The following is a 13209-nucleotide window of genomic DNA, read 5'->3' as shown; positions in this document are numbered from 1 at the left end:
ACTCGTGGGTACCCATAGAACCCATTTTCATTCACATATCTTGAGGTCAGAGGTCTACGGACCCCTTTGAAAATGGCCATGCCAGTTTTTCCTCGTCAAGATAGATAGATACACATTTTCAGTGACAAGACATTTGGTGTTTAAAAATTAATATCAGATAAATGAAAAATATCAAATTCCAAAATTCAATAAATGACTTATTTATTAGATTTTAATTGACAGACAAAATTCAGCAAAAAGGAATAAGAACTGCAAAAGAGATATTAATATACAGACATTTGATTAATTCAAGCAAACTAAAACCCAAACCCCAAAAAATCCTCTATTCACTTCAAGTGTGCACATAGTCCTTCAAACTGGTGTTAACTGATGCACAATGAGAGGGGTGTGATTACACGGCCTGTTGGCGCCTCACCCCACTTTAAATCAGGAATAAATGGTTTGCATTCAGAAGTTTCAACACTGACGGCCCTTAATGTAACACTGTGGCCTTGTAACCCCACACTGGCGTGATTACACAAAGTAGAGTTCTGGTTTCAGCTTGGCTTTGCATACATGAATACAATAGAAGCTAGGACCAGAGCTCGGGGCTCATTCAGGTCACCCCAGCTCATCACCTTTAACCTTGTTATGAGAGGTTGAATTATTGCACATCCATACTGTAGTCTTGTTATGTTAGAAATCTATCTGATACCCCTTTTTTTTTTTTCAAACAATGCACTGCTCCTTTTCATAACAAAAACCTCTAATACATATATTAAATTATGATGGAGACTGTGAGATTTGGGTCATACAATGAATGGAATTACTTGGGACTGTAATGTAACTGATGTAGATCACGTTGGTCATGTGTTAGGGAAACTTTAACTCACTACTCAGAGTATGAGAATCAGTCAGATACTGTATCACTAAACACTTCAGGTTTGTATATGGACTACTACTCAATGCAAAACTGTATAGGAAACACATGCGGTACCTTTAATGATGCTGCAAAAAGACTTTCTATTGTTAATAACTACAGGAACTGCAATCAAGAAATTGCTACAAAATGTTTTGGTAATAAATCCATCTTAAAAAATACATTCCCCCATACTGCCTCCTCCTTTCAGCTCAGGACAGTTTAGGTGTCCTCACCTACGTGCTAGATAATTCGACAGAAATAAATCCCATCACTGAGAATGTTAATAATGAGTCTAGCTAGAGTTACAAGCCGTCAATGATTTTAAATGAAAACGGAAAACAGTATTTAAAAGACGTGATTGCTTTGAAAGGTATCCAAAATATCACCAATTAATTTGTTGGTGAATTATCACTGACATCTTTGAACCCTCTTATTACTTGCATTTTCTTTTCTGTATTCTACAAATCGAGTAGGTATCCATCAACATGACTCCTTGCTTTAGAATTTATTTTAAGATACAGAGGAAGGAGAGAGGAGTGTCATCGAAGTGATGGTGCCTGAGCTTCAGTTACTTTTCTTCTCAGGAGAGTTTGGATAAGGTGCATATGGTGGAGGCCGCTCCTACGCGAGAATAAAGAGAAGCGTCATTAAAGATTGTCACTTCCACGCAACTTTAGCTGCGAGGAAGACAAGCAAAGCAGCTTACCATGGGCATGTAGACATTGTGTGGATTGCTGGGATTGTAATACGCGCTGCCAGCTGCTTCAGCCGCCTTGGAGTTACCTGTGCAGAAAACGAGATGTGACAAAGACAGGGAGAGCTAAAGACGGACAGTGATGAATGCAGGACATATTTGGGAGCAGACGCTAAAGCTCCAAACACTGTGAGGAAGAACTGATGCGAGGAGCAGCACAGTATTAGTCATGTGAAGCACAACAACTGACAGCTCCAGGAATCCTTGAGACAAAATCTACAGGCACTACCCTGAGGATGCAGAGCGGCAAACGTCCTACTCAAGCTCTTCCTAAAATAGAGATATGCCAAACTGACGTTTCAGCGCAGTGTACCAAGCTCACGGGGTGAAGCAGGGTGAGACTGTTTTCAATGAAATGCACAAGGTGCTAGAAACGACTATGGGGCGAGAGAGGGGAGATTGTTTAAGCTTTGTAATTTTGATGTGTAGCCGATGAGACATCAGCACCCCTTTTTGGGTGGCGTGCTACGAAGTGATTCACTTTGAGGCAGACGGATCAGATCTGACGGGTGCAGTGACACAGACATACAGAGAGGAAAAATAAAGAGAGAAATAGACCTGGAGGTGGTGGTGGTGCTGCTGCCCAATTCTGAGGGGGTGCAGTCCAATTTTGGGGTGGCCCAGGGTAGGGGGGAGGTGGGGCCATGTAGTCAAAACCAGATGGGTACATTCCTGGAACACAGAAGAGATGGAGTTTCAAGGTCAAATGAGGTTACTCTATGTGGGCAATTAGTTACACAGCAAAGACAAAAAAGAAAAAAAAGAACTAAACGCTAAGAGAGAGAGAGAGAGAGAGAGACAAATGGCAGCCTTAATTATGCCTCAAGGGTTTTCACTTAGGCTCATTTAGGATGTGTATACAAAATATTAAAATGTGTTTGCACTTCTTATGCACAAGCAGGCTCAAGTTGAAAAACTATAAACTATGAAAGTGTGTGCAGATCTTAAGAGTATATACTGGCCTTTTCTACATTACAGGTATTGACCATTTAAGTGAAAGAACAAAAAATAAAAAAATAAAAAGTGAAAGAAAAGAAATCTTGTGGATCTTAAGTTAAGACTACACTTAACTCTTTGACCACATACAAATTGTCATATTACAAATGACTGAATTCTGTACCTGCAGCAGCTGTTGGATGGGGGTAGCCCATGTTGCCAGCAGCAGGGGGAGGGCCCTGGTAGAATCCGTTCTGCTGGGGAGGGGGTGCGTAAGGATAGCCGTGAGGAGCAGGTGGAGCCGGGCCGTAGCCGTTCATCATCCCAGGTGAAGGGTAGCCGAAAGAGGCAGCACCGTTTTGTGCGGGAGCAGCACGAGAAGCTGAAACACAGGAAGAGAAAATGTTCACTCGCAACGAATAAACTGGATTTTCTAAAGAAAATGTTATGAGTGTGTTTATTCACTCACTATTGTACTGCCTATCTTATATACAGTATACAGTATATATCTACGGTATGGAAGCTACTTTAAAAGGCTCTTTTTGGGGCAGACCTTCATTACATGTATTGCTTATATGTCTTTAATGGTAAGATTTTAACCTTGAAAGTCGTATTTTTACAATGCGGTATTATTACTTTGGTAACAAAAAATTACCATAAAAAGGATTTCAATACTTTTTTCGACCCCGTATTAAGAGGTTATATTGATAACATGTAGTCTACATTATGTAGACAAATATATAATAATACAAAAATACATCCACAGAGCTTTTAGAAATGTGCTGAATGAAAGTATGGCTTTTCCTAAAAAAAATATTATGATTGTGAATGAATCAGTATAAACATTTTGACGGGTCCAAAATGAATGTTTTGTTAATGTTTAATGTTATGTTTTGTTGGTTCCCACTTCTGACAAGGCTTGCTGTGAGCCCATAGTATAACAATGTTGGTATCACGTGGTATTTCTGTGTCGTCAGCAATCGAGTTGTCAGTTAGTGTGGAAACGGTAAGTGCCTGGCAACCACTTGTTGTGAAGTGAATTTCATGGAACAGGGGAGGGAGAAAGCAACATCTAGTGGCTGAATTAAGGCTGACCGAATGCTTGGAAGCTTCGACCGTTGGCATGGTATTCGATCTCCAAATCACTAATCAAATTTTTTTTAAATGATATATTAGTATGTAATAATAATGTATACATCCCAAAATAACCCATGAAATAAGGAATAATCCAACATAATTATTCATTATTCATATCCAACATTAAATATGATTAATTATTGTCAGACTGATATCACTGTTTGTTGTGTGTAGAGGTGCGGGTGTGTACAGTAGTGCGGCAGCAGCACTGTTCCGATCACTGAAACGGGGGAGATGCAGACATACAGACAGATGAACATGTCAGTCTGCTGCGCCGCCAAGCTTCAAATACCTTCGAATATTTCTCACCGAAGCTTCGGAACCCAAAAAATGGTATTCGGGACAGCCCTAGGCTGAATGTTATCAATGTCATCAATAGCAACCTTTAATTAATATTCAATGAATATTTAGCATTGTAAAAAGTGGGACACAATGCTTAAGGAAACCAGCATACAAACCATTTGTGGCCAGTTTGAAGAGATGCTGTCCCACCTCTATGGCTCCTCCACTGGTGAATGACATCTTGAAATGGGCCTGGCCCTCCCAGCCACCTGATGAGAGAGTCCACTACATTTAGAACAAATACAGAAAGCTACACTTGTGTTTTATGGTGCAGTCCCTTTATCTTGACTAAGATAAGGCACCTAATACCTATTTTACAAGATGAATGTGACCATTTATGAAACAAATCATACCTTAAAGTGGTTAAGAATAAAAGCAAAAAGGCCACCTACCACCAGGCTCTGCTGACACTGTCCCTTTAATGTAGTTGGCTGCAAAGACTGGCTGCTCAATGCTGCAGCCCTTCATCAGATAATAGGGGAACATGGCTGAACCCAAGCAATCCTTGGTGTTACTGGACACAAACAGCATCTACGCCAGTGAATGAGGGAAGAGACAAGAGTGTGTGGAGAGATAACAACAAGATGTGTGAGAATATGAACACAGTCTTTCTAATCAAGTAGACAGCAGCAGCAATAGTGTGTTAAATATAAACTGGGGGAAAAAAGTTCGGAAACTTGTGTTTTGTGGATTATTTCTCTGTATTTACAATGCTAATTGGCATTGTATTTTACATTGTTGGGAAGCCTGTTTACTTACCTTTACAATGATGTCCAACTTATAAGGATCATGCATTTGTGGGATGAGCAGCACAGCTGATTATGTGGGTAGCGCCCAAGAAAAATCTGCCAGTGGTAAACAGTGTTTTCTCATAAGGCTCGTGAAGGGCAGTCATTGCAGGCTTCCTGGTGGCCTTATGAGAATACACTGTTTACCATTGGCAGAGCATTTTCTTCTTCTTGGGCGCTGCCCACATAATCAGCTGTGCTGCTCATCCCACAAATGCATGATCCTTACAAGTTGGACATCATTGTGAAGGTAATGCCAATTAGCATTGTAAAAACAGAGAAATAATCGACCAAACAAGTTTCTGAACTTTTTTTTTTGCCAGTTTATATTTAATTAATTAATTTTGGTGGTACCCTGTATGGTGTGAGGTAAATGCTGCCCTTCTTGGTCCCTCTAAGCAGGTCTGATTTGCCGGTGGCATCGCTGAATGACAGCTCCACATTCTTACATTCCCTTAAAACACTGGGGAAAGAAGAAGAAAATGTTACAGCCGAGATCTGATCTGCAGAGTATAAATGTAGAGAATAAATGGAGAATAAATGGAGAAAATACATGCAGAGTATAAATGCAGAGAATAAATGCAGAGTATAAATGATAAATGCAGAGTATAAATGATAAATGCAGAGTATAAATGCAGAGTATAAATGATAAATGCAGAGTATAAATGCAGAGTATAAATGATAAATGCAGAGTATAAATACAGAGAATAAATGCAGAGTATAAATGCAGAGTATAAATGATAAATGCAGAGTATAAATGATAAATGCAGAGTATAAATGCAGAGTATAAATGATAAATGCAGAGTATAAATGCAGAGTATAAATGATAAATGCAGAGTATAAATGATAAATGCAGAGTATAAATACAGAGAATAAATGCAGAGTATGAATGCAGAGTATGAATGTAGTTTTTAAATGCAGATTATAAATGCAGAGAATAAATGCAGAGTATAAATACAGATTATAAATGCAGATTATAAATTCAGATTATAAATGCAGAGTATAAATGCAAAGAATAAATGCAGAGTATAAATACAGATTATAAATGCAGAGAATAAATGCAGAGTATAAATACAGATTATAAATGCAGATTATAAATTCAGATTATAAATGCAGAGTATAAATGCAAAGAATAAATGCAGAGTATAAATACAGATTATAAATGCAGATTATAAATTCAGATTATAAATGCAGAGTATAAATGCAAAGAATAAATGCAGAGTATAAATGCATGTGAGCAATGCTGGAAACGACTGTATTTAGCAACATGGAGCTAACCCACTTTACTCAACTGTTATGTCAACATTCACACGAAAGCTACTTCCTTTTGTGATTGTTGGCTAACGTTAAACAAGTTAGCCATCTTTGCTTAACAGCTAAAACCAACTTGTCAAGCTACTGCAGAGGCTCTAAAGTCGGTCATTAATAATAAAATACTATATTAGCCAGGTTTAAAACAGTAAATAGTTGAATTCCCTCTAATATACACACATAGCTGACGTCAACAACGCTAACAGATGTGTTAGCTTAGCGATGCTAACAGGCCAGCTAGCTGTAGGTTAGCATGGTGTTGACTACGCACTGGAGAGGAAGAAGGTAAACAAGCCGAGAAGAGAGGCGACAGCTGGTTAGTTCATATATTTAACACCACAGAGGTGATATAATATACATTACCTCTCTCCGTTGGTTACCAAAACGCCGCCGTTTTGCGAGTGATTCCGATTCAGAGCCATGTTTAGGAGACGTCTTCTGCTCTCTCTCTGCTGCTGCTACAGTCTGAGGATGATGATGATGATGATGAACGCCCGACGGGGATGCCCCAGAAACGTCACGGCGTTACGTCACAACGTGACAACTCGTGATTTACCGTGAGACAGTCAACATCATTAGCACACAGATGAACTGCTGTGTGCTGCTGAAACCTGCACATTTAGATCACTGCTCGGCATCTGATCGAGCAAATAGCTACTAGTTTGGTGCAATAAAAGTTCCTCCAAGTCCTCTGGCTTCACAGTTGTATAGAAAGTCATTATATATATATATATATATATATATATATATATATATATATATATATATATATATATATATATACATATATACATATGTATATATATATACATATGTATATATATATATATATATATATATATACATATGTATATATATATACATATGTATATATATATATATATATATATATATATATATATATATATATATATAATTACCTTTAAACTATACTAAACTATAAACCTTTAAACTAATGAGAGAACCAATTAAAACCCTTAATATATTGTTATCCATTTATTTATCCATTATATAACCTTAAAATTGTAATTTTATTTTGTAAATTTTAAGAAGTTTTTACCTCTTAAAAAAACCGAATAAATGTTTAATTAAAGTGAAAGATTAGAGTATTTTTGTGGAACTGTTTCTGTTAAGATAACTCATTCAGATAATCCATAAATGAACCCTTGAGGGAAGGTAACATCAGCTCAAAATAAAAGACAGAAGGAATTAAAGTCTTTGAGGGTTTAAAAGAAAAAGAAAGAGATTAAACAATTAAAATCCTAATCTTAATTGAAAAATCCTGGTCCTTTAAGGTATATATATATATATATATATATATATAAATATATACATAAATATTGTACTGTATACTAACATTACTTATGTAACAACTAGTGATGTGAAATAACACTTGTATTATAGTATATTTGTTGTAGTATTTCGCTTTTGCTATATTTTTAGAGGTCTCAAATTATGACTATTTATTTATAATGTTTTAAATATCAAAATAACCTGCAATCATAAGATTTATTATTACAAGTAGTAGTTGCAGTATTAGTAGCAGTAGTATAAATATGGTATAGATGAGATTATTTTGTAGTATTAAGTTTTTTTTATATTTTCTTTTGCTATATTTTTAGAGGTCTCAAATTATGTGCACAATGATTATTTATCTGTAGTGTTTTAAACATCAAAATAACCTGCAATCATAAGATTTATCATTACAAGTAGTAGCTGCAATATTATTATTATTATTAGTAGTAGTATAAATATGGTACATATTTGGTATATATACATATATGGTGATATAAACTGTAACCTTATTCTTGTAACTGCCCTCTGTAATAAGGTAAACTACAGTATATAAGGCATGTTGTCCTTTATACAGTTTTATGTGCCAAAACATATATACATATATATACATATATATATACATATATATATATATATATGTATATATATATATATTATAGTTAGAATAATTATAAATAATAATAATTATAGTCAGACAAATTTAGGAAAATTTAATTAGAGTATATGTATGGCTCAATAAGGAAGCTGGTTAATAATTAATAATTGACATATGGAGAAGGGGTGGGATAAATAAGTTTATACTTCTTCTCACTCCTTTTCGAATCAAGGCATCAAGTGTTGACATTTATTTTTTTCTTTGTGCTTTTCATTGTATGTAAATACTACTTGTTTCTGACTGTCCACTTGTTTGTATGCTCATTCTTTTTCTTTATTTTTTATTTTATTTTTTTTTGTTGTATTCTACATCTTCGAAATAAATTTTGAAATGAAATGAATTATGTGTCTGTGTCTAGGTAAAGGCAGAATCCTCATTCCTCCCAATTAAACTGAAATAATAACATTTATAAAGATGAAATTTTGTGCACTTGCTAATTATAGCATTGGTTCCAAATCCAATCACTATGCAGCAGTGAGTAAAGGTTTAATATTGCCCATGTAATATTAATTAGATGATGGGTACAAGCACTGCCATAGGGAGAAGGAGAGGTTGGCAAGACCTTTGAGTTACGCAATGGTTTCATTTAATGGCTCCCTGAGGATACATGCATGTGCTCAGCATGATTATGTATTATTTAAACGTTGACCTTTTTATTAATCACCAGCTCATTCTGCCCTACTTTTTCAAAGCAGCTCTCAGGGCGCACAGCTGTGACATCATTTCAACTGTTTTTTTTTTATTACAAGGATGACAATAAATACATACCTACATGAAGTGAAGCCCTCGTGCTCTGGTAGAGGACGCAGCAAGCTTCAAACCAATTAACCCTAATTAACACAAGTCACGTGACCCACTTCCACGAGTCAAAAAAGGACGTGCTGTTTCTGAGACCAAAACCGTACAAGACCCAAAACATCTAAATCATAAGGAGATGTGGAATTATCATTGTGCAAAACTTTGTTTGATTGCTTTATTTTTTGCTGTCATGGCTCAGCACTGTTGCTGTTTCTCAAAGAAAACACCCGAGCAGCTCGTGCTGCCCAGAGTCACCTGCTCTGGTCGGAGGATGAGAGCTGTTTTTGGTCCACTGGTCAAAAGTAACATCCATGTTAAAGGTGAGATTGTGTTCTTTATTGTTGCAATGTTAAATTTCCAACCCCTGAGATGGCAAACATGGTTGGAGATTGTTTCAGCAAGCTTTTGTGACTGTCAGTCTTTTAATTTCAAAATAGGTTTTCAACATTTGCATTGAATTAACCAATATTGTGCATGTGCTTTTGTTGTTTTCTTAGACATGACAGGGGCCAGAATCCCAGTGCTTCAATCTGAGGGGTCCTGTGGAGTGAGACTGGGCAGAGAGAAAAACCAGAGCCTCTCCTTCTACAGCAGATATGACAGTTGCTACGCACATATTGAGGTAAATAAGGGACTGTGTGAAAGTTACTGATAGATAGATAGATAGATAGATAGATAGATAGTAACTGTATTGATCCCGAGGGAAATTCAAGTTTCCAGCATCTCAGTTCCATAGTGCAAAACATGTTAGTAAAAAGGCAGTAAAAATGTTAGTAGTGCAAAGTACAAAAAATATACCAGATATAAAAATACAAGGAGATGAAGAAATCTGTTAAAACTGAATATAGTGCAGGGTAACAGTTGTGATACAGGACTATTAAAAAAATGAATATAGTGCAGAAGAGACTGTTAAAAATGAGTATAGTGCAGGGTAACTCCAGTAGCTTAGTCTATGAAAGTGCAATGTGGACATTATTATCTGTCTTGCAGACCGTCCTCCTTTGTCCCCCCCATTGTGTTCGTCTTATTTTAAAAAGCAAGGTGACTAAATTGCAACACCTTCCCCACAATATCTGTAAATACAACACTATAGATTGCTACAAATAGTGAAGCATTTATAGGAATGGAAATGTGTCTACCTGGAAGTTTTCAGCTCCCAAACTCAAAATGGAAATGTACCTATTTAGTGTACAATGAGAAGTCTTCACTGCACTGTGTTTGTGTGCGCATGTGAATGTAAAATGGTGTGTGTGACTTCTTAACATCCACATAATTGTGCTGACCTTTTGATCCTCAGAGCAGCAAAGTGGTCATCCCTCTGCAGGTACAGCTGACGGGAAAGGATCATCGATGGTTCGGGGTAAATATCAGCTGTCCTCTGATAAAGAGACGCAGCGGCAGGACTCAACTTATCCCAACACGTGAGTGGAGACAGCCGATGTGGGCGAGGAAGCTCATTGACACGTTATGTCTTCAATACCTGAAGTGGGCTCTCCTTTTTCCATCACCTTCCATCAATCGAAACTTAAAGTGGCACATTTTTCTTTGGACCCTGGTGGTCGAGAGTTCAGAATAATTTCTTTACACACAAGGGTGATATTACCTGTTACTTAGGACACTAACAACACAGCTCTTCTACAGTGTTACCTGGAACCTGTGACACAGAACGAGCTCTGCGAGTGGACTGTGGCCACCAAAGCATTTCTAGTGATGCCTGCCACAAACTGGGCTGCTGCTACGACGCTCCCGATTTAAACTGCTACTACAGACTCAATGGTAAGATTGTCATTCGTCATGGCATGTAAAGTACTGTTTACATGGAAGCAAATTATTCATCTCTGGCATTTCCTCCTAATGAGAACATATAAAACATGTTCCTGTGTGTTCCTCCAGCCTGCTCTCTGGATGGACACTTTGTGTTCTCAGTAATGGCCACGGACACAGACCAACCAATCGATCCCAGCAGCCTCATAGTCAAGGATCAGCCACAGTGTTCCCCTGTGGTCACCACCCCAGACACGGCCATCTTCAAGATCGGAGTCATGGACTGTGGTGCAAAGATGAAGGTGATGCTACTTGTCAAGAGTTTGATTCTAACGTATTATTATTTGGACAAAAGAGTATACTACAGATTGGGACAATTTGCACAAATAAAACAAGCATATCCCTGGTCCCAAAAAGTTTGAGAATCCCTGGTAAAGAGTGCCGATTTGTCTCACTGAAATGTTGTTCCTCTGTTCCTCTCTGCCTGACTTTTAGGTAGATGGAGATGTGAGGATCTATGAGGTGGAAGTGGAGGAGCTGCAGACTCAAAGTATAACCAAACATTCTCCATTCAGGTGAGTTTTTACTGTAAAGCTGATGGCTCTGACAGTGATTAGAAAACTAGACTGGCGTTGACATATGTACTGATTAGTATTGGGGGGGGTGGGGGGTTTAGTCTCCAGGTCCAGTGTGAATACGACGCATCACATTTAAAGCGTGCGGCAGACTTGCGGTCCTTGTACGCAGTGACCAACCCGCCGCCCGTGGTTGGACTGGGAACCATCAGAGTGCAGATGAGAATAGCCAAAGGTAATAAAAATTGCATTGTCTCAAGTCCTTAGAACTAAACCTTACAGACTGCGTTTGTGATTCCTCTAGACGCATCCTTCACATCCTTCTTTCCTGAGGACCAGCTTCCTCTAACCATCCCCCTGCGCAAAGCTGCATATGTGGAGATTTCCATCTCTCAGCCGTCCCCAGACCCCACGCTCTCCCTACGTGTTCGGGATTGCTTTGCCTACCCTGCGTCTAGACACTCTGTGTGGACGCTTCTCTATGACGGGTAAGGGCGGAGGCGATTTCAGCAGCATTATGTGCGTAGGGTGCCAAACAGCTGACAATTGTTTCTCCTCCTGGATAGATGTCCAAACCCTTTGGACAACATGAGAAGCTCATTACCTGTGAACAACCAGGGGAAGACCACCTCCCACTCCCAAGTCAGGAGGTTTGATGTCAAGACCTTTGCCTTCTTGGACCCTCACACAGGCCATCCAAGTGTGGAGGAAGTAAGGTTATATCACATCCACATATTATAATAAAATAAAACTGTGCATCTCTGCAAACGTGTACTCTCTCCCTTAGATGTACTTCTACTGTTGGGTGGAAATCTGCACAGATGACTGTGCGCAGCGTTGTGCCATCATTTGTGAGTATATTACAGTATGTTTTTTTCTCCTGTATGTGCTGTGTATATGTGATAAACCCATGGTGCCTCTCCTCCCACAGCGTCCGAGGGCGAGAGACAGAGAAGAGAGGCGATGTCTGAGTCCGACCAGGTCCAGCTGGTCTCTCTAGGGCCGCTGCTGCTGGGACAGAACGGCACTCAACTGGAGGACAATCCATGTGTGAAACAGAAGACAAGTAAGACTATAGTCGGCATGTGATGAACCAATGGTAATGCTTGAAATAAATATTTTTTCTGTTCCTCAGTGTTTCAGGTGACAGTGTATGTTCTCTCTGGCGTTGGTGCCGCCCTGCTATTGGTCCTGATGTTCGCTGCGTGGTCAAACATCAGAAAGAAGCAGAAGCCAGAAACACAGCCGGTCTGCGAGGCACAAGTTGACAGTGAACGATCTCAATAAAGCATTTCATCGCTTGCGGTGTGCATTTGTACTTTGTAATTGATTTTGATTGATCATAATCAAAAGCTGTAGTCATTCATTATGGCTAGTTTAATTTGTTTTTGTAAAATCAAGGCCAAAACACATTGGTTCAAATGGTTCCAAAAGCTAGTTTTTTTTTTAATGATACTTGAACTCTCATTTTATGAAACTTGGCTCTGGTACTTGGTCCTGCATGTTTTGAATTTAATTCGTTTTTATTTTATTTGAGACTCTTTGATTTCATTTTGTTTTAGTTAGTTTTCAGAGTGTGTTTACTAGTTTTAGTTAGTTTCCAGGGTGCATTTGCTAGCTTTTGTTTAGTTTTAGTTAGTTTTCAGAGTGTGTTTGGTAGTTTTAGTTTTCCAGAGAGTTTTAGTTTGTTTTTGTTAGGGCCAGCTATGTCTCAGAAGTATGTAGCTACATAAACATACAAAATACATAGTAGGAGAACTGTGCAGGAATGGCCATGTCTAATGTTAGCGCTACTTTATTGTCCGATGTGAAGCGCCATCACCTGGAATGTAAAGTCTGTTAAATTTCTGTGGTTCAATGTCACGAGAGTTGACGGAAATTCATGCGGTCTTTTTCCTTTAGTAATATATTATACTTAAAAAAACTAAAACTGAAATTAATTTGCTATATAT

At 38.1% G+C, this 13209-nt stretch overlaps 2 protein-coding genes across 2 annotated transcripts; one reads left to right on the top strand and one right to left on the bottom strand.

Moving 5' to 3' along the window:
- Positions 1–184: 184 nt before the first annotated feature.
- wbp2nl (WBP2 N-terminal like) lies at positions 185–6591 on the bottom strand. Its single transcript, XM_037792229.1, has 8 exons — positions 6533–6591; positions 5213–5321; positions 4463–4601; positions 4187–4279; positions 2776–2973; positions 2214–2327; positions 1608–1684; positions 185–1522 (listed from the first exon to the last, which is right to left on the bottom strand). The coding sequence occupies exons 1-8, from the start codon at positions 6589–6591 to the stop codon at positions 1466–1468; spliced, it is 846 nt and encodes a 281-aa protein (XP_037648157.1). The 3' UTR covers positions 185–1465.
- A 2334-nt stretch (positions 6592–8925) lies between these two features.
- Positions 8926–12557, top strand: LOC119501682 (zona pellucida sperm-binding protein 4-like). The gene is made up of 12 exons (XM_037792227.1): positions 8926–9238; positions 9416–9540; positions 10216–10339; positions 10560–10694; positions 10812–10984; positions 11178–11257; positions 11359–11492; positions 11562–11745; positions 11824–11968; positions 12045–12108; positions 12189–12323; positions 12393–12557. Exons 1-12 carry the CDS (start codon positions 9055–9057, stop codon positions 12542–12544), a joined length of 1635 nt encoding a protein of 544 aa, XP_037648155.1. The 5' UTR covers positions 8926–9054; the 3' UTR covers positions 12545–12557.
- The last annotated feature ends 652 nt before the right edge of the window (positions 12558–13209 follow it).

This window comes from Sebastes umbrosus, chromosome 14 (genome assembly GCF_015220745.1).
Source record: "Sebastes umbrosus isolate fSebUmb1 chromosome 14, fSebUmb1.pri, whole genome shotgun sequence".
NCBI lineage: Eukaryota > Metazoa > Chordata > Actinopteri > Perciformes > Sebastidae > Sebastes > Sebastes umbrosus.
Note: the sequence above shows the minus strand (reverse complement) of the source record. Positions and strands in the feature narration are given on the sequence as shown.

What these genes read in the sequence shown, in the direction of transcription:
- wbp2nl (XM_037792229.1), bottom strand. Translation starts at nt 6,591, where the DNA reads ATGGCTCTGAATCGGAATCACTCGCAAAACGGCGGCGTTTTGGTAACC. An exon ending in AGTGTCAGCAGAGCCTGGTG is followed by an intron (nt 4,280 to 4,462) that starts GTAGGTGGCCTT and finishes CTCTCTCATCAG; the next exon opens with GTGGCTGGGAGGGCCAGGCC. An exon ending in CCATCCAACAGCTGCTGCAG is followed by an intron (nt 2,328 to 2,775) that starts GTACAGAATTCA and finishes TCTGTGTTCCAG; the next exon opens with GAATGTACCCATCTGGTTTT.
- LOC119501682 (XM_037792227.1), top strand. Translation starts at nt 9,055, where the DNA reads ATGTGGAATTATCATTGTGCAAAACTTTGTTTGATTGCTTTATTTTTT. An exon ending in GTTGCTACGCACATATTGAG is followed by an intron (nt 9,541 to 10,215) that starts GTAAATAAGGGA and finishes TTTGATCCTCAG; the next exon opens with AGCAGCAAAGTGGTCATCCC. An exon ending in ATGTGTGAAACAGAAGACAA is followed by an intron (nt 12,324 to 12,392) that starts GTAAGACTATAG and finishes TCTGTTCCTCAG; the next exon opens with TGTTTCAGGTGACAGTGTAT.